Source organism: Anarhichas minor, unplaced genomic scaffold (assembly GCF_050575085.1).
Source record: "Anarhichas minor isolate MPS153535 unplaced genomic scaffold, ASM5057508v1 ptg000065l, whole genome shotgun sequence".
Lineage (NCBI taxonomy): Eukaryota > Metazoa > Chordata > Actinopteri > Perciformes > Anarhichadidae > Anarhichas > Anarhichas minor.
This window is the reverse complement of record NW_027466511.1, coordinates 145,231-165,444: the sequence shown is the minus strand read 5'-3', so window position 1 is coordinate 165,444 and position 20,214 is coordinate 145,231. Positions and strand designations below refer to the sequence as shown.

General features: G+C 46.0%; 2 protein-coding genes across 2 annotated transcripts; both read right to left on the bottom strand.

The window, feature by feature from the left end:
- Window positions 1-624: 624 nt before the first annotated feature.
- Window positions 625-5,725, bottom strand: LOC142933992 (phytanoyl-CoA hydroxylase-interacting protein-like). Its single transcript, XM_076078332.1, has 6 exons — window positions 5,674-5,725; window positions 3,388-3,584; window positions 2,807-2,981; window positions 2,532-2,649; window positions 2,279-2,459; window positions 625-1,785 (listed from the first exon to the last, which is right to left on the bottom strand). The coding sequence occupies exons 1-6, from the start codon at window positions 5,723-5,725 to the stop codon at window positions 1,411-1,413; spliced, it is 1,098 nt and encodes a 365-aa protein (XP_075934447.1). The 3' UTR covers window positions 625-1,410.
- A 5,887-nt stretch (window positions 5,726-11,612) lies between these two features.
- Window positions 11,613-19,843, bottom strand: LOC142933976 (uncharacterized). The gene is made up of 18 exons (XM_076078314.1): window positions 19,769-19,843; window positions 19,173-19,328; window positions 18,652-18,842; window positions 18,507-18,533; window positions 18,161-18,367; window positions 16,359-16,422; window positions 16,125-16,177; window positions 15,700-15,881; window positions 15,153-15,410; window positions 14,875-14,958; window positions 14,606-14,673; window positions 14,339-14,483; window positions 13,912-14,181; window positions 13,751-13,835; window positions 13,488-13,603; window positions 13,219-13,386; window positions 13,013-13,105; window positions 11,613-12,477 (listed from the first exon to the last, which is right to left on the bottom strand). Exons 1-18 carry the CDS (start codon window positions 19,819-19,821, stop codon window positions 12,304-12,306), a joined length of 2,394 nt encoding a protein of 797 aa, XP_075934429.1. The 5' UTR covers window positions 19,822-19,843; the 3' UTR covers window positions 11,613-12,303.
- Between the last annotated feature and the right edge of the window lie 371 nt (window positions 19,844-20,214).

Sequence of the window (20,214 nt, the reverse complement as noted above, 5' to 3'; positions counted from 1 at the left end):
GGTGTCCTCCAACAGAATCTCTGGTGTCCTCTGTAATGGGAAAATATGTCATAGTCTAATGTGAAGGTTTAAGGAATGTAAGTCCTAAAAGAGCAGACACCAAACTGTAGTTTCAGCAGATGACTTTAATTAGTTTAGTATCCAGGTGTCTTGTTATCTGTCATCATTGTGCACTGTTTGTTTCTTCTTCGTAAGACAGAGACACAGAGAGGCTTTGATTAACAGAGATCCTCTGTTTGAAATACTTTTTCACTTCTGTTGTGACGCGTTATCTGAAGTTGTAAAGGCGTAAACCTTTGCATGCAGATAAGATGGGTGAGGGTAAAGAATGTCTGTTCTGTCTCTGCAAATGGTCATTTTTACGATGTCACAGTGACTTCAAAGGAAGCATCTGTTGTGAGTTTAAACTGATTAGGGTAAGGCAAACTGTGAACAAAAGGGATTTGTAAACAGGAGATAAAAGCATCTTCCTGACTGTCTTAAATGATATACTAAGGCTCGAAGGATGACCTGCCTTTTGTTGTGTTCTTTGGGTATTCTTGTTAGCTAAAGCAGATAACAGGAAGCTGTCTGAGTATAAATGTCCATGCATTCTGAGTGTAGGTAGAGCACTCTCCCAGATGACTGCGATGTGTCTGTGAGACTGTTCTCTTTGCTTGCAAGCAAATAAATTGACTTTACAAACCTTGATCGTTCATCAAAACTCTGTTTTACTTTATATTGATAGAAAACCTCAACTTTCTTCTCCCGACTAGTCATAAGAAATATTCCACAACACCTCCAACAGAATCTCTGGTGTCCTCCAGCAACAGACAAAACGTTCGCATCGTCCAAACCAATGAAATAACAAGCAGCCCAAAACGAGCAACACAGTGAAGTCAGAAAGATTCACATTGTTGGTCTCTTTATGGGATTTGCTGACAATGAGAAAAACAAAGACTATTAACGTCCTTACATTAGTGTGAAAGCCGGCTATAAACTCAACATTTCCACATCTAATAGTCCATCTCGGTCAAAAACAAAGTCCTTAAGTCTCATTCGACCGGCTACCTCTGTTCTATAACTCAGTCTCCATGAAATACTTTTTGATATCCGCCCTGTGATCCGAATCTGCTCCAAAACGTCATGGGTTCTTCCTCGGTCCATGTTACACCATTCCAACAAGTTTCATGAAATTCGAGTCAGAGGTTTTTCTGTAAACCTGCCGACAAACAAACTGAACTGAAAATCAAACCTGGCGGAGGTGACGATGGTTCTATGAACTCTGAATGACCAAGAGAGATGGTTTGTAATGCCAGAACCAATTAAAGATCTAATAAAGTGACGATACATTAAAAAAAGGTCAGTTTAGTTTAGCACTTAGCTAACGCGTGGTTGGTGAGTTTAGTTAGTAGCTTGTTTTAGATCCGGCTAACGTCCCACGCTGATGTTGCAGATCTTGCAGCTGGGGTCCTTCTTGGCGTTGACGGTGGACTGACTCGTGAGCTGCTGCCCGCTGATCTGTGCCACCGTCCCTGAAGACAGATCCACCGGCTCCGTGTAGATCACCTCCAGGATGACGTCCTGGGCGTGACGGAACGACAGCGAGCCGTCGTCCTCTTCGGTGCAGATCAGGAAGCGGTTGTCGGACCCGTCCAGCGCCGGCAGCCTCCCCTTACAGAAGGCGTCTCCGTCGGAGCCCTCGGGAGCCAGGACCAGGATGATGTAGTGGTAGGACGTGTACATGCAGTAGAAATCCCCAAAGTAGACGTTGGTGTTCTGGTTGAAGAGGACGTCTGCTTTGATCTAGTGCAGAAAGAAATACAGTGTTTGTGTTACTTCTTCTGAATCTCCTCATATTAAAGCATTTCAGGGTCAGTGTTAGATTCAGCATGTTGGTCAGAGGCCACTGGCAAAAGGTTCACAGGATCACATTAGGTTAGATTCCATCAGTACAAATACAGATAAACATCTTCGAGAAGCAGACAATCTTAAAAGAAGAGAACCGTGGATATGAAACCTGACAAAACATTTGTTTTTGTCATCTGTACAACCAGAAACCAGTAGAGCAACTTCACCTGTGCGACTAGTGGAGCAACATCACCTGTACAACAAGAAACCAGTACAGCAACAACAATTCTAAACCCCTAACCCTAACCAGAGGAGCAACATCACCTGTGCAACCAGAAACAGGTGGCACTTTATCTCCATCAATTTTAGCCGTTGACAGCGATGTCTGACCTCTAAAATATCCCTGAAAAGACATAACCATGAGTCTGGTGAACCTGTCCGGTTGTACCTGGAAGCGGAAGGGTCCATAAGGGGAATCCTGGGGGGGTTTCCCTGTGTTGAACTCTGTGTTGCAGCTGAAGAACACCCCCTCCAGTTTGCCGCTGATGGGCGACCCGTGGCTGCCGCTGTTGTCTTTAACAGCCGGCAGCATGCGGCAGCACTGAGCGTCTCTGGAGCGATAAGACGGGCTGAGGACAAAACACAGCGGGGTTAAGACAGCTGGACAGACAGAGGACACACACACACACACACACACACACCTGGCCTGTTGGAAGTAGTCCTTCTCTTGGTTTCTGTAGAAGACGGTGAACGGCAGCATCCTGCCGGCGATCGCCTCGGCTTTCTGCAGCAGCTGGTTCAGATGGACGGTGGAGTAATCTGAACACACACACACACGTTATTCTCCTGGTGTCCACTAGAGGCATCACTGCTGTAATATTTAAAACTGCTATACTAAATATTATGGCAGATTTTGACACTTTTGTCCCCTCAGAATCACTTTTTTTAAGGGAGACTCGAGGGTTAAGTGTCCGACCTGCGGTGCAGAGCTCGATGACCTCGCTCCACTGAGAGACGGCGTATTCTCCGTCCGGCTGTTTGGCGGCGGTCTGGACGGACACGGTGTACTCTGTGCGAGGACTCAGGAACCAATGACCTCTCACCGTCATCGGCAGCGGAACCGCCTTCGCCACCAGCTTCGTCGGTACATCCTGAAAAAACAAAGACGCAGGAGGACCGTTTCCAGTTTACAGTCGGTGCAATTAAAACCACCACAGAGGAAGAAGCGTTCGAATGAGACGGTTTCGGTTTTGTTTAACCTTCTGAACCCCAAAGACGCTCGAGGTGTTTTTGGCTCCGGTCACATTTTTCTCCCTGTGGTCTTTACTTTCTCTTGATTTAACGCAGGTTGAATTCCTTCAGTAATTTATTTTCCAAAAATTGGAAGACAATGGAATCTATATTTCAACATTCTTCCAAGTGTTCAAAAGTGTCACCAATGTTAAAAAACGTGCTAGAAATATTGAGGAATTCACGTGTTTCCAGCTTCTCCTGTCCCCTAAATGCTGTTTTTGGGCTTAACCCCAAACCTCCCGGTAGACGTTTTGTCAGACCAACCTTGTGCTTGAACTTGTTGGAGCTCTTGTTCTCCGTCTTGTTGAGGTCGATGAAGTAGTGAGTGATCCTCTCGCTGCCTCTGCTGTCCATGTCCCAGCTGATCTTGAAGGAATCACAGGTGATGCTGCTGATGTGGATCTGCTGAGGAACCGGCAGGTCGATGCTGCCGTCTGCAGACTCTGTGGCTGGAAGAGAGTCAGTGCGTCACTTTAAGATCTTTACTTTACTGATTACTTTATAAAGATTTCTCTCACTTCTGTTCTTCATCTGAGCCCAAAACTCTTTTCATGATCATAAACAGGATGTTCTTTGTAATAGTACAAGAAGTATTCAGGTCCTCTACTGCAATAAAGTACTAACACCACACTGGGAAAATACTCCACTACAGAGAACAGTCCATGCAGAACCTGACGGAGGTAGAAGTACATAAATGTAGTAAAAGTATCGAATGATCGGTAAAATGTTTCCTTTTCTATCTGATGTTTCTGGATTAATATTCCTGCAGCATTACTGTGTGTTATTGTAACTCCTTCATATCCTGTTCACTTAATGCTTCATATTCTATAAGCTCGTCACGTGTTTGTAGCCTCGGATCTCTACAAACAACAAACAGCATCAACACATCTGGACAGTGAAGTAAAGTCCATGATGTAATCAGATGATGTCACTGTGTGCTATTAGTGAGGGATTAACCCTTCATTGACTCTGACCTCATAGAGCCCACAATCACAGCTGGTAATGAAATATTCACCAAATGCATTCTGGGTAAGGCACACAATCCTCCTCCTCCTCCTCCTCCTCCTCGAATGGAGGTGGTGAAGCATCTATTCACTCTCATTAGAAGGTAATTATCCACAGTGAAAAAGATTCAGCAGAGTTTTAGTCCACAAAGACCTGAGAAACATGGTCACCTCGAGTCATTTCAGTGTCTCACAGAGATGATTATTTACTCTAATATTATTACCACCTGGACACACTGTTCTGAGATATGGATAAATATATAAACTACTGAAAACAAAAGGAGAGCAAATCTAAAAAGTAAGAATAACGATGTGGAACTGCAGGAAAGAGAAACAAAAAAACAACCACAAGAGACACACAACAAACTACAAGAGACACACGACAACCTACAAGAGACACAAAACAACCACAAGAGACACAAGACAACCTACAAGAGACACAAGACAACCTACAAGAGACACAAGACAACCTACAAGAGACACAAAACAACCACAAGAGACACACGACAAACTACAAGAGACACACGACAACCACAAGAGACACAAGACAACCTACAAGAGACACAAAACAACCACAAGAGACACAAGACAACCTACAAGAGACACAAAACAACCACAAGAGACACAAAACAAACTACAAGAGACACACAAAACAAACTACAAGAGACACACGACAAACTACAAGAGACACACGACAACCACAAGAGACACAAAACAAACTACAAGAGACACAAAACAAACTACAAGAGACACACGACAACCACAAGAGACACAAAACAACCACAAGAGACACAAGACAACCACAAGAGACACAAAACAACCACAAGAGACACAAAACAACCACAAGAGACACAAGACAACCTACAAGAGACACAAGACAACCTACAAGAGACACAAAACAAACAAGAGACACAAAACAACCACAAGAGACACACAACAAACTACAAGAGACACACGACAACCACAAGAGACACACGACAACCACAAGAGACACAAAACAAACTACAAGAGACAAGACAACCACAAGAGACACAAAACAAACTACAAGAGACACAAGACAATCACAAGAGACACAAAACAAACTACAAGAGACACACGACAACCACAAGAGACACAAGACAACCACAAGAGACACAAGACAACCTACAAGAGACACAAGACAACCACAAGAGACACAAGACAACCTACAAGAGACACAAGACAACCTACAAGAGACACAAAACAAACTACAAGAGACACAAGACAACCTACAAGAGACACAAGACAAACTACAAGAGACACAAAAAAACTACAAGAGACACAAGACAACCTACAAGAGACACAAGACAACCTACAAGAGACAAAAAAAAACTACAAGAGACACAAGACAATCTACAAGAGACACAAGACAACCTACAAGAGACACAAATAACTACAGAGTCTTTTTACACATTTGCTCGTCATCATCAACAATGTGCTGCAGAAGAACCTTTTAAAAGCCTCACAGACATCAGATCAGAACACATCAGAGGACCGTTAAGCAGATTACTGACAAACACACACTGACCTTCCCTGTCACACAACTGCAGACTGTCCAGGCTGCTCTGAGGATCCATCATGTTCACATCCAGAGAGGAAGAAATCATCAGTCGGGTACTCTGTTCTCTACCTGCTCGGGTACTCTGTTCACTACCTGTTCGGGTACTCTGTTCTCTACCTGTTCGGGTACTCTGTTCTCTACCTGCTCGGGTACTCTGTTCTCTACCTGTTCGGGTACTCTGGAGTTCTTCTCTCTTTCTAGCCACAGAACTTGCTTCACATCAGAATAACAGACAGAGTGAGACGTCCTCATGTGTGGATTAAAGGAGGATTAAAGATCTCTTACATAAAGAGATTAACTGCAGCTCAACAAACACACATTCATGATTTCATGTCACAGCTATTCATTTTATCACTGTAGCCTTTTATTTGATTGTTACTATATATATATATATATATATATATATATATATATATATATATATATATATAGATAGATCGATAGATCTATATATATAGATCGATAGATCTATATATATAGATATATAATCAGTTAGGATTCTCTAGAAACTGAGTGGTTTCCTCTCCATCCTTCATCTTCTCATCAGCATCATGTGATTCCACTGTGACAGGAAACTAAGACTTATGTTACCACACACACACGAGTGACTGCTGCATTCGTCTTCATGTTTTCATTTAATCAACGCTTCAAACATTTCTACTTTAAATCTAGTTTTAATCCATTATTTCTGCGTCTGTTCTAAGTGAAGCCCTTCAGGCTGTTTGCATATTAATAAATGAAGCGGAGTTAATATCAGTGGACTTTAAGAATAATAATACAGATGTTTTGGAGCTAGTTATTCTGACAGATAACAGATCATGTTAAAGTGGATTCAACCACACATGTGTTCGTGTCTACTTGTTAACATTGGTGCAGATAGTCTCATTAAAGTGAGTTGAATCATCTCTCAGCAGTGAACCAATGAATGTACAAGTAGCTCCACACTGACTTGGTGTCCCATTGTGTTTCATGCTTAGTGCTGAAAGGCCGACTGCTTCTGTGACAGCAGCAGTAACGTCAGTGTGTTGGAAAAGATTCTTATTGAGACTCGATGCAAACAAGACGTTTAATAAAGTTCCACAGAGCGGCCTCCTCGTAGTGATAAGATAAATAATAGAGCTCATTTAATACATCAGATAACTGATGACGACATAAACAGGAAACTGAACACTTCGTTAGCAGAGGAGCAGAAGAAGAGTCCGACAGACGAGAAGAGACAGACGGTCTACCTGGACATGGATCAGCTGCTGATGCTGAGAAGCTCAGGATTCTGTTTGAATGAGGAATGTGTGGAAGGTTCAAAGCCTCAGCGTAGAAATACTGAATTAAAGTATTTATGCGTTTCTGCATTTTCCTGGTTAACTGACTCGACGGAGAGAAGGAGAGACTGGCAGCCGACGAAGCGGATGCACCCGACGAAAAATATATATATATAGTCCCGTTTTGTCTGGATCCAACCAGAGCCTCTGGTCCCACAGTCCGTCACAGTGTGAACCTGATCTGGATTGGACATCATGCTGATGAATCACCTGTCTCGGTGGATCCTCCTCTGTGGTTCAGTTCCTCTATGGCCTTTGTGAAAATAAAAAAAAGAATAAAATAAAATAAAAATAAAGGGCTTCCTGTTCCGCGACAGGATGACAGCTTAATTTTCGAGCTCCCCGATGGTTTTGTGAAATAACCCCAAAAAACGTTAGTTTTGCCAATACCAGTGCAAATTTTGTTTAATAATGGAGAAAGGGGTTATTATTAGAAGTAGGACGACCACAAACGTGATGGAACACGATCCCGAACTGGGACAAGACAGCCGAGGCAGCTCTCCGGGCCCGTACGCACACGACGAGGATAGCTCAGAAGCTAGCCTGCGAAGCATTCTCAATGAACTTCAGAGAAGATAACTGGGTCCAACTCACTGACGTTAAACACGAATTGAAGAGAGCAAATGACAGACTGGACGAGGCAGAGGGGAGAATAGATGAAACTGAGACTGTGCTTCAAGTAACATCAACGCTAATTAAACGGCTAATGCAGCGCCAAGCTAATCTGGAAGCCAGGCTGATAGACCAGGAGGGCCGAGCGCGCAGGGATAATTTAAGGATTTACAGAATACCCGAAGATAAAGAGGGCACCGACATGGCTGGTTTTTAGGATAACCTGCTAAAAAACGCACTCGACCTGCCCCGTGACAGAGACCTTGGAATAGAACGGGCACATCGAGCACTGGCACCAAAGCCCAACGGGCCGCAGGCAAAGCCTCGATCGATAGTGGTCAAGTTCGGGAGTTACCGGACGAAGGAAGAGGTGCTCCGGAGTGCATGGCAGAAAAAAGAAGTCTCTTACAACAATACTCGCTTCTATGTTGACCACGACCAAAAAAATCCTGAAAGAAAAACAAATCAAGTTCCAGACACCGTACCCCGCAAGGATGTGGGTCTTCTACGATAATGGCACACGGCTGTTCCAGGATGCTGCAGAAGCGACCAGAGACATGGCCTCACGAGGATTCCCAGTGACGGTGGTGAGGTCCCCCGCCCCTCCAGACCAAGAGGAGATCCGGCTCCTGTCCACCTGGCCGGGAGACGGCAAGACCGGAGTGACGACCAGGAACCCGGTGCGGCGGACAGCTGCACGCAACCCGAAAAACCCCACCACTCTCGATACAAGGATAAACTCCAGGAATTCAGAAGGCGATCCCCCACGACAGGACACCGATGAGTCTTCACAGAAATGCAGAGAAGTTGTAATCGACTCCCGAGTGATAATTACTTTGGTTGTCTGGCCGGAGGACTGCCTTGGCCTTCTAAAGAGGCAACTACTCCTACAGGTTGATGTTCTGGTTCATTAAAGCAGTCGGGACTTGTTATCCATGCTTCATTTGATTTTACTTTGTGTGGATTTTATCTAACATGCGGCCACACTTTAGGGCCCCATGGGCGCGACGTGGGACGTTCCCTCATGGGGGCTTTGACTTTATAAAGTCCTCTACATCACAAACAGCTGCTCTAAACAGTTTCGGTGATTTCTGTTAAAAGCTGTTTCACGTTCTTTGTCCTACGTTTGTTTCTTGGAGAGATGTTTTCAGTGTATAACTTTTATGTTATTAGGGATATTGGGAGAGGTTCCGTCTGTGATTATGGATGTTTGAAACTATGAATAAGAACGTCCTTAAGGTCATTTAATTTAATGTGAAAGGGACCCAGCTAAGAGAAGTCAAACACTGTCAAATGAAAAGGCAAATGTTGTGCTCTTGCAAGAGACACACCTCACCCCATCAGAACATGAAAAAGGATGTTCATATACCAAAAACAAACATGGACGCCAACTGTCACTTTGGCCAAATCCCAATGTCCCCCCTTACGGACTCAGACTTTGAGGCGCGCTCCCGCCAAGTCCGTGAGGGTTTAGTTCTGTCCCACTGTCACATCGAGTGTTTGAGGCTCTCTAGCAGACATTTTGAGCCCTTTATGAACCCTTTCCGTAACTCAGCATGGTATGCTGACTTAGCCTAAGGGAATTACCCACACATCATTGCAATGTGACGTTAAACACAGGGTAACCAGTGGACGCATGGAGATGTAAACAAAGAGGACAGCTCACGTGTGTTCAGCCTGGAGTATTACATTTACTCAGAAACATTAAGGGTTAAAAATGGAACAAAACATAAAATCAGAAGATATTTATTTATTCATCAAATATTTGATTTTCTCATTGAAGCCGTTTTGACAAAAACGAGTAAATAGATGATATGAAGTTACCTCTCATCTAGTGAGGAAAGAGCCTGAAGATGTTCAAATCAGGGAGTACAAAATATAAAATAAATACACACAATTATACATCTTATTTTTTGTTGTTTTCATGATAACGTGATATGTCCCATTCATATTCACGCGATCTCAAGCCCTCACAATCAACCACTTACCAGGTGACGTCAGTAAGTCCTTGACGGTTTAGGGGGGGGGGGGGGGACACTGGGATTTGGCCATGTTCATGTACCAAAACAAACGTGGACGCCAACCGTCACGCATTCATGTACCAAAACAAACGTGGACGCCAACCATCACGCGTTCATATACCAAAACAAACGTGGACGCCAACCATCACGCGTTCATGTACCAAAACAAACGTGGACGCCAACCATCACGCGTTCATATACCAAAACAAACGTGGACGCCAACCATCACGCGTTCATGTACCAAAACAAACGTGGACGCCAACCGTCACGCATTCATGTACCAAAACAAACGTGGACGCCAACCGTCACGCATTCATGTACCAAAACAAACGTGGACGCCAACCATCACGCGTTCATGTACCAAAACAAACGTGGACGCCAACCATCACGCGTTCATATACCAAAACAAACGTGGACGCCAACCATCACGCGTTCATGTACCAAAACAAACGTGGACGCCAACCGTCACGCATTCATGTACCAAAACAAACGTGGACGCCAACCATCACGCGTTCATATACCAAAACAAACGTGGACGCCAACCATCACGCGTTCATATACCAAAACAAACGTGGACGCCAACCGTCACGCATTCATGTACCAAAACAAACGTGGACACCAACCATCACGCGTTCATATACCAAAACAAACGTGGACGCCAACCATCAAGCGTTCATGTACCAAAACAAACGTGGACGCCAACCATCAAGCGTTCATGTACCAAAACAAACGTGGACGCCAACCTTCACGCATTCATGTACCAAAACAAACGTGGACGCCAACCATCATGCGTTCATGTACCAAAACAAACGTGGACGCCAACCGTCACGCATTCATGTACCAAAACAAACGTGGACGCCAACCATCATGCGTTCATGTACCAAAACAAACGTGGACGCCAACCATCATGCGTTCATGTACCAAAACAAACGTGGACGCCAACCATCACGCGTTCATATACCAAAACAAACGTGGACGCCAACCATCAAGCGTTCATGTACCAAAACAAACGTGGACGCCAACCATGACGCGTTCATGTACCAAAACAAACGTAGACGCCAACCGTCATGCGTTCATGTACCAAAACAAACGTGGACGCCAACCGTCACGCATCAAAACAAACGTGGACGCCAACCGTCACGCATTCATGTACCAAAACAAACGTGGACGCCAACCATCATGCGTTCATGTACCAAAACAAACGTGGACGCCAACCATCATGCGTTCATGTACCAAAACAAACGTGGACGCCAACCGTCACGCATTCATGTACCAAAACAAACGTGGACGCCAACCATCATGCGTTCATGTACCAAAACAAACGTGGACGCCAACCATCATGCGTTCATGTACCAAAACAAACGTGGACGCCAACCATGACGCGTTCATGTACCAAAACAAACGTGGACGCCAACCATGACGCGTTCATGTACCAAAACAAACGTGGACGCCAACCGTCATGCGTTCATGTACCAAAACAAACGTGGACGCCAACCGTCACGCATTCATGTACCAAAACAAACGTGGACGCCAACCATCATGCGTTCATGTACCAAAACAAACGTGGACGCCAACCATCATGCGTTCATGTACCAAAACAAACGTGGACGCCAACCGTCACGCGTTCATGTACCAAAACGATGTTAAACTCTATTGTGGCTCCACCGTACTGATACAATTCTTTCTTCCTCGTGGAGATCAGACGTGAGTAACTCCTGAAATCCTAGTTTGAAACTTTTTTTTTTTTTTTTATTAATCCCAGTTCAGACACTCGCTTTAACTTCACAGTCAATTTGATTTTTATCCAGTTTGATTTGTAACTATTGTCTATATTACTTATTTTGAATAAGTACAGTTGTAGACTCAACTTGTGATCGTAACATGATCACATGGTCTGATGTTTAATGTGTTGGTGGGATGCAGCTGTTTGGTGCCAAAGACCATAAACTAGATATCATGTCATCTTACATCTTTATTATGTCCATCTTAAAATCATACAAAAAAAAGCACAAAAATATATGCATGTATAAAATGAAGTTGTGGTCCCACCACATCTCACAGTCAGACAAAAGTAAATAATTCTACAGCAGCTGAGACTTAAGTGCAGAGTTCATATTCTCATTTTCTTTGACTTCCCTTTTTGAAACTTTTCAGAATTTCGTAGATTCAATTGTTTTTCACCATTATCATTAATTAGTGCAGCGGTGAGCCACAGAGACGTCACGGTTACTGTGGGGCAGAACGTTAAGGTGCTATAGTTCCTCTGTTCACTGTGGATGTGTTCACTGTGGATGTGAAGTCATCTCCTCCTAAAATAAAAAACTGTGTTGATGTTCCTCTCAGGTGGAAACACAAAGAGGACATTTTATTTAGAAAAAGATCAAAACCTTCTTCAGCTGAAACAGAAGAGTTCCCATGACGCACCTCTTCACCAGCAGAGGAACAGATTAAATACACGTGGACATGTGAGTAATGAAGACACTTTATACTCACATCCTGTTTACTGCACCGCAGTCACCGATAAAAGAAGAACGGACTGAAAGATGAAACACCGATATATAAAAATATCAACTATGGACAGAAGTATACTTCACGTGTCCTTTCTCTGAGTCTGGAGGGAAGTTAGCGTCTCAGTGGGAAGAGACTCAGGCACCGTTAGCAGCGAGGACTCGACCGTCTCTTAGATAAGCAGACTGAATGTCTCTGGGGTCCTCAGGCGTCCCGTGCACTCTGAAGCGGTACATGCAGGTGTACTGCTCGTGGCCCCAGTTGGACAACACCTGAACCTCAATGATCTGGAAGGCCGCGTCATTCTCCTCCTTAAGACGACAAAACATAAGCATGAAAGTAAGGTTGTTATCGAGTCCTGAAGCCTACACGCGAGTCTGAACACAGAGTAGAATGTTTTCCTAACAACATCTGAACACATTGAAATAATAAAAAGCAGTGTTAAGATAAAGTGTGGTGTCATCAGCGTATCGGCACACCTGACTGCAGGTTAACGCTACAAAGACTTTCAAATGTGACGTCTGTGGGGATGAAAGACACTCGACAGGGTTTGTTCAGCGCTCACAGGTAAAAGATACAGAAACATAAAATACTTTAAAACATAGTACACAGTAATGAGGAGCAGGAAGCTGATCATCCTCAGCACATCAAAGACCTCATTATTACACTCTGTCACCATTACTTTATGTTTAATAAAGGCTCACACTAAGTCTTCTCATACCATTTATATACTTGTAGTGCATTCATAAAATGTAACTTATTGTGTTCTCCATGTTTGGGACTCTTTCTTCTCTACTTGCACATTAAACATATTTAATAAACGTGGTTTAAAGGACGGTGACTCACGGTGAGCCGGTAGCTCTGCAAAGACTCTCCGTCCTGGTCAAAGGTGAAGGAGCCCAACAGCTTCCCTCTGACCTCAGCTTCATCCTCCAGACCCTGAACACAACACACAGGAACTTCATCACAAGTCAGTGAAGCAGCCAGCGTCTGTCCGTCTCTGGTCTCTGGTCTTGGTCCCCCCCCCCTCCCTGTCTCTCTCTCTCTCTCACGTAGACGGTGAAGTCTCTCGGGGCACTGGTCAGAGTCCCGCTGGGTGCCAGTGTTCTGGGGATGTGCTCCATGGTGAAGGCGGTGGGGAAGATCCTCATGGAGAGCCGGATCACCAGGACGCCTGTGGAGCCTCTGAAGGCCCAGCAGTTTCCTGGCTGGACGTCCGGCTGCAGGTCAGAGACGCACAGGTAACATTAGAAAAGTAAACACAAATGACAGAGGACCAACAGCTGGTGTGTGTTTGGCGTGTTGGGTGTGAGACAGCTACCTGGATCACGACTCGAGGAGACTGAGAGAAATACCACAGAGGAAGTCCGAACAGGCTGAGCAGCGCCGCCTTCGTCTCGTAGGTCTTTGAGCAGCGAGTGCTCAGGATGCTGCCCCCTGCAGGACGACAGCACACACACACACACACCTGTCAGGTACCGGTCACATGTCCGTCTGTGTCAGGTACCGGTCACGGTGTGGGCTTGGAGCCTCAGGTTACCTGACCGGTCACCTGACTGCTGTCGGGTACGTTTGGTTTCTGACCTCCAGACTCCAGAGCGAAGTCTGCCAGGCCGGTCCGATCCTGAGAAAACAGGCGCAGAGCGTTCTTCACCATCTCCTGGACGTCCTGCATGAGACGAGCCATTAGTCAACTCAGCGATGTGGAGGAGCCCTCGATAACGTGAGGACTCGTCGGATCTCACCTCCTGGGTCACGGCGGTCACAGCGGTGTCCATGACGGCCTCTCGGACCGTCTCCTCACCGCGGTGCTGCTCCAGCTGCAGGCTGACGTTCTGCAGGATGCTGAGCTCCAGAGAGAGCAGAGACTCCTGCAGGTTGGCCCCGCTGACGTGATGCTGAGACAGCCACCAGAGGAGCGACTCCTCCGGGAGGCCGGGGGCCCCGTCCCCCCCCACCGTCAGCTGGTTACCATAGACCAGAACCCGAACCTCGTCGCGGACCTGAGCCGAAATCTGACAGAAAACCAACGAACGGTAACGGGACACAGAAAGAGACAAACATATCAAAGAATAGAGTTTATTCTAAGGAAACCTTTTCACTATTGTTGTGTTTATATTGTGAGTTTAGAACCCTTGAATCACTTCTAATGATCCATGTCTCATCTCTCACCGTCTGTTGGATTGTGTCCAGTCGTCTGCAGCAGTCCTGACAGACAGACAGACCTTCAACATCACGCCTCACCTCCTCCAAAGCCTCCTCCAACCGAGCAACCTCTGCCAGCAATGCATCATGGGACTGACGGTCCACACCACCACTACAGGAAGTAACAACACAGACAGTTTACCCGAGAGGCTCAAAGAGGTCCACCTGTTCCTCTTCATCATCGTCACATCAAACAGACTACAGCTGTACAGTGAAGAGGAGGATGAAGGTTACCTGACAGCAGCTACAAGTGTTGATGAAGGTGAGACTGTCGTAGCAGCTTCTCGTCTCCACTGCACCTCCTGGAAAAAATAAAATAAAAACCTGTCCTGGAAGCAAACACCAGAGCTTCTGTACCAATCAAATAAGATTAATAGTAGTTTTAAAAGAGACGGGGCGGCGTTCATAAGAGACGGGGCGGCGTTCATAAGAGACGGGGCACAGTTCATAAGAGACGGGGCACAGTTCATAAGAGACGGGGCACAGTTTAAATAGGACTGAACCTCTGTTCTGGCTGCCATTGTTTGAAGCTGCAGCTCCAGAAGATCCAGACGAGACGTTTCACTTTGCTGCTGAAATGAATCCTGCTGCAGAGACACATGAAGGAAACTATTATTATTATTATATAAAAGTGTTAGATTATTATGTGACAGACCAATGAAGTACTTTACACAGTACACAATGTACTTTTTACTGTACTACACGTCTACTTTTCAGAGTGTGTTACTAGTACTTTTACTGCAGTAAAGGACCCGACTACGTCCTCCACCGAGTCCAGTACCTTCTCTGTCTGCCGTCTGTCCTCGTCCAGTCCTCTGCTGAGCTGGTCCAGCTTCTGGTCCAGCAGGTCCGTCATCCAGGGCTGCTCCTCCTCTCCGTGTCTCTGATCCGAGACCAGCTGCTGGAGGTCAGCGTACAGCTGCAGCAGCTCCTGGTGTCTCTGGTCCGCCCGCTGCCCGCCGGCCTCCACGTGACCCCAGAGCACCGCCAGACTCTCCTCCAGACTGACGAGCCGGACCGACCCGTCCGCCGACCCGTCCTGTGAGGAAGCAGCAGGATCAGTTTGTAAAAGGCTTCCACAAGAGAAGGTAAAGAAGACTAAAGGACCAGAAACGTTTCTTTGTGTGAGTGAAAACAATCTGGAATAGAAAAAATTATCCTCCGAACCTTTTACACGTTCCATCATAAACAAGAGAGGAGAGTATTTAGATCAGACGTGACCCTAAAGTATAAACGCCTCCTCTTCAAACACCTGATGGAGGAAACACTTTGGTTCTGCAGCTGCTCTGTGTACAAATACACACATTTAAGTATTACAGTACACGTACCTCCTCTCCTGCAGCTGGAGGCTGCACCTCCCTCCTCTCCTCCACGGCGCCCTCTGCTGGTCGGCTCTGGAAGGACAGGAAGCCGCTGACGGAGGACAGACCAGAGACCAGCGTCCCCCGTTCTGTGACGTCCACGGCTGGGAGGACGGACCAGAGAGCAGCCGGACCGAACCAGCACAGACCTGAAGGAACCGCTGGAGATTAGACTGTAGGACAGAGCCGGGGCTGCTGGGTAATATTCAGATAACTGAGATCTAGTGGATGAACTCAACACGTTATTCGATTTTGGACCGATGAAGGAAGTCAGACTTTAGAATATCAGAATATTTCTACTTCCCTTCAGCTCAGTTGTATTATTTAAATCAAGTCTCCAACACAGCGCCGTAGAACTAAGAGTGTAACCTTCTGCAACATAGTGAACATACTGAAGAAGAGGAGGAGCAGAGGAAGGAGGACCACGAGGAGGAGCAGAGGAAACCTGCAGAGACACAAACAAGAAGACACAGAGCTGAACTCTTTCAAACACTTTAAATCAAACACGCATCGTTGAAATGAACACATTCAGAACTAAACAGGAAACGTCAGGAAGTCTGAGGGTTCAGATCCTCAGGGGGGGACACGGGGTCTGGATCACACAAATTAAATCAATAAAAATGTACCCAGTCAGCAGGAAGCTGGAGGTCATGCGACGCCATCGTCTGTTGAGCCTCTTGTACACGTCAGCTGCAACAAATACAGATTATAGAAGATCAATAGAAGTCTTTCACCAGCAAACAGGAAGCAGGTTGATGTCTGTTTGATGACGTCAGATAGAAACAAGAAGCTCAGAGTGAACGTGACATCACAGATCACTCTGAGACATTCAGATTTAAAAAGACTTTATTTAATAAGAGAAACTCATCGACTTTGAGCTTCTAATCTAGAACCAGAGAAAACTAAAGGAGACGCAGCGCCGACACCAGACATGCTGCAGAGAGGAGGAGGAGGAGGAGGAATAATCCATGGATGAACAAAGAGACTCGACGTTAACCTGCAGACGCTCCGAGAAGCTGAAAACATTTTGTTGGTCAGAAGACAAAGTGATGAAGCTGCAGTCTTCATTTGCATTTTGCCATGGCAACAACCAAAGTGAGGGGGGTTGGGAGGGAAACCTGAAGACAGGTGAGCAGGTGAGACAGGAAGGGAACCAAATCTGTGTCTCAACAACTCATCTGATTCACAGCATCATGGAACCTGAAGGATCATAAAAGAGTCCCTCTGAAGATGGTTTGTTCTAGAGGACATCGTAGGAGTCCTCCGGGGGGGTCTGTTGGACACTGAGGACATTGTAAAGGTCTTGAAGTCGGTCCTGGTTCAGGAGGAACTGATATCTGGTACTGGACCGGTACTGTTGCATCATTTCAAAGGTTTACACTTCAATCTTAATTCTGAAGATTATTTGTACCAAGTTGCTGCGGATTGATTTTAACAATAAGTAACTTAGTCTATTACTGATGGTCTAGTACTCATTGGGGAGGTTCTAAGGGTCCTGTAGGTAGTTCTAGTGTTCTAAAGGAGGCTCTTTGGGTCCTCCAGAAGGTCCAAGTGGTCACTGTGGAAGTTCTAGAGGTCCTCTGGATGGTTCTAGTGGAAAGGTTTAGAAGTTTTAAGAAGAAGTGAACAGGAAGTGAACAGGAAGTGAGTGATGAGGAGAAGGCGTCGTTAATGAAAGGTCCAGGTGAAGTTCTTGTAAAAGCGTGATCTTCCCCAACAGAACCAGGTTTTGACACCAGTGTCAGGTAGAGAACCAGAGTGGACACCGTGTAGAACCACAGAGTCCCACACTCAGTACCTGCATGTGTGTTATCAGTCTGTGAGAACAGGTCCTGACACACCTGCCAGGTGTGTGTTAGGACACTCACACAGCCGGCTGCAGCTCTCCTGACACACAGCACAGAGGAGAGGAACCACAGCTGCAGAACATCTGGAAGAGAGTCAAACTCTAATGAAGATCCAGAGGACTCACTGGGACAGACAGGAAGTGATGTATGTGGGCGGAGCCACAGAGAGCAGGAAGTTCTTGGTCCATATTAGGAAAACAAAACATGGGCTCAGAGTGCTTCCTGTCACATGATGAGCTGAGCAGCAGCACACCTGAACAAAGAGGTTCATTAAAGACAAACAGCTGATCTGAGTCCAGATGTTTCCTGTAATAATGTAGAGAAGAAGTTCCTGTGAGAACCAGACAGACTGCAGTGATCCACAAGGAACACCAGGGGGAGCTGCTGCAGAACCGCTCACCTGTCCTCCCGTCTCCCTCACCCGTCCCCCTCCGCCCTCACTTCTCCACCCGTCTCCCTCCGCCCTCACGTCTCCACCCGTCTCCCTCCGCCCTCACGTCTCCACCCGTCTCCCTCCGCCCTCACATCTCCACCCGTCTCCCTCCGCCCTTACGTCTCCACCCGTCTCCCTCCGCCCTAACCTGTCTTGCTCCTGCGGCTCCGGTCTCTGCAGTAGATGGTGGAGGCCTCTGGCTCTGAGGAGGAGGTGTACTTGGAGGAGGAGCGGTTTGTGGAGACGGACTGATGCTCACAGTCTTTACAGGGAACCCTGCTGAGAGTCTGGACCAGGTGTTTAGGACAGCGACCGTCCGGGTCCAGAGAGCTCTGGTCCGCTACGATGGTGCTCTCTGGAACAGAGACAACCAACCAACCAACCAACCAACCAACCAACCAACCAACCAACCAACAGACAGGAAATGCATTGAACCATCAATTAACCTTTGAAATAAGGTTTCTAATGTTTAATAGTCAAGAAGATTAATTGACCTTTGGGATCGAGGTCCTGGTCCAAACCTGAAACAGGAAGAGGAAACAGACACGTCATAAACCCTCCAAAATAAGAGCACTCGTCATTGAGGCCTGGCTGTATGAGAGGAGGAGGAAGCAGAGAGGAGTAAAAGAGGAGTCGTACCCCAGAAGGTGTCCACCAGCGTGGACTCCTGCACCGAAGACTCGTCCAGCAGAGACGACAGCAAGGAGGCGTCGGAGGCAACGCTGTGGAGGCTGCTGCTGAGGAGAGACGCCGCTCTACGAGGAGAAGTGAGGAGGAGAGACTCTGAGCAGGAGGCGGAGAGATGCTGAGAGCGACGGCACTTCAACGACCTGAGGAGGAGGAGGAGAGATGAGGAGGAGTCAGATGAAGGGAGGAGGAGAAGAGAGTCGAGGAGGAGTCAGATGCAGGGAAAGAGAAAAACAAGAGATGAGGAGTAGGTCGAGGAGGAGAAGGGCAGAAGAAGGAGGGAGAAAGAGAGAGAGAGAGAAAGACAGAAAAGGGGGAAGGAGAAGAGACGAGGAGGATGGAAGTGAAGAAGAGGAGAGAGAAAGAGAAATGGGAGAAGAGACAAGGAGAAGAAGGCAGATGGAGGGAGACGAGAGATGAGGAGAAACAGAAGAGGAGGAGGAAGGAGAGATGAAGATAAACTCTGAACTCACCTGTTGCTCCTCCAGCTGGCTCCTCCCACACTGAAGGAGGCGCTGCTGTGAGGAAGACTCCGGTCCAACAGACCTTCATCCAGCCGAAGGCTTCGTCTGGACATGATGAGGAGGTCCTGGTGCTCCTTCTGAGAGTCCCACAGCAAGGAGGAGGAGCTGAGAAGAGGAGGAACCACAGGAATAAAGAGACTCTTCTTCCTTTAGTACAAACACTTATTTTATCAATTAAATGATTTTGATCGATTGATTTTCTGTTCATATACATTTACAAATGAACCTGCACATGGGCAGTAAAATCACTTAAATCTCCAGGTGATCTACTAAAGAACAACGTTTAAATGTTTCACATCACAGAAGCTCAACAGGAAGTGAACAGGACGTCAAAACCCTTTCAAAATAAGACTGGTTCAGAATAAAAGATGAATGACTTGTTTGATATATTGATGAGTCAGCAGAGGTGAGATTACAACACACTGCTGGACTAAAGTAATCCTGGAACCTCATCGGACTGTCTCACACACACACACACACACACACACACACACACACACACACACACACACACTACCGACACCACAGAAGAAGAAGATACACACAGGTCAGTCCAGCCCCAGCTCTGCAGCTCCTCGTCTTCCTCACAGACGCTCATCACAGGACACACATACACTTCCTGTTTGAGACTCCGTCCCCCCCCCCCACACACACACACCTGACCACTTCCTGTTTGTGTCCGCTGGAGGAGAACAAAGATCAAACAGGTGGAGGAAGAGGAGCAGAAATCTCTGATTACCCAGAAGCCCTCATTCCTTCAGCCAATCAGAGACGTCCTGCAGAGCTTCATTGGTCTGATTATTATTGATCGTGTTTGATATCAGTTCATCGTTGGGTCTTTAATGAAATATTAGGTTTTATTCATTTGGAGTTTTATTTTCTTAAAATTCATTTTCTGCTTCAGTTTTTTTTTTTGCACTTTAATAAAAACAAAAATAAAGAATCTGATAAAACTCATTAATACATACATACATATTATAATGTGTTGAAT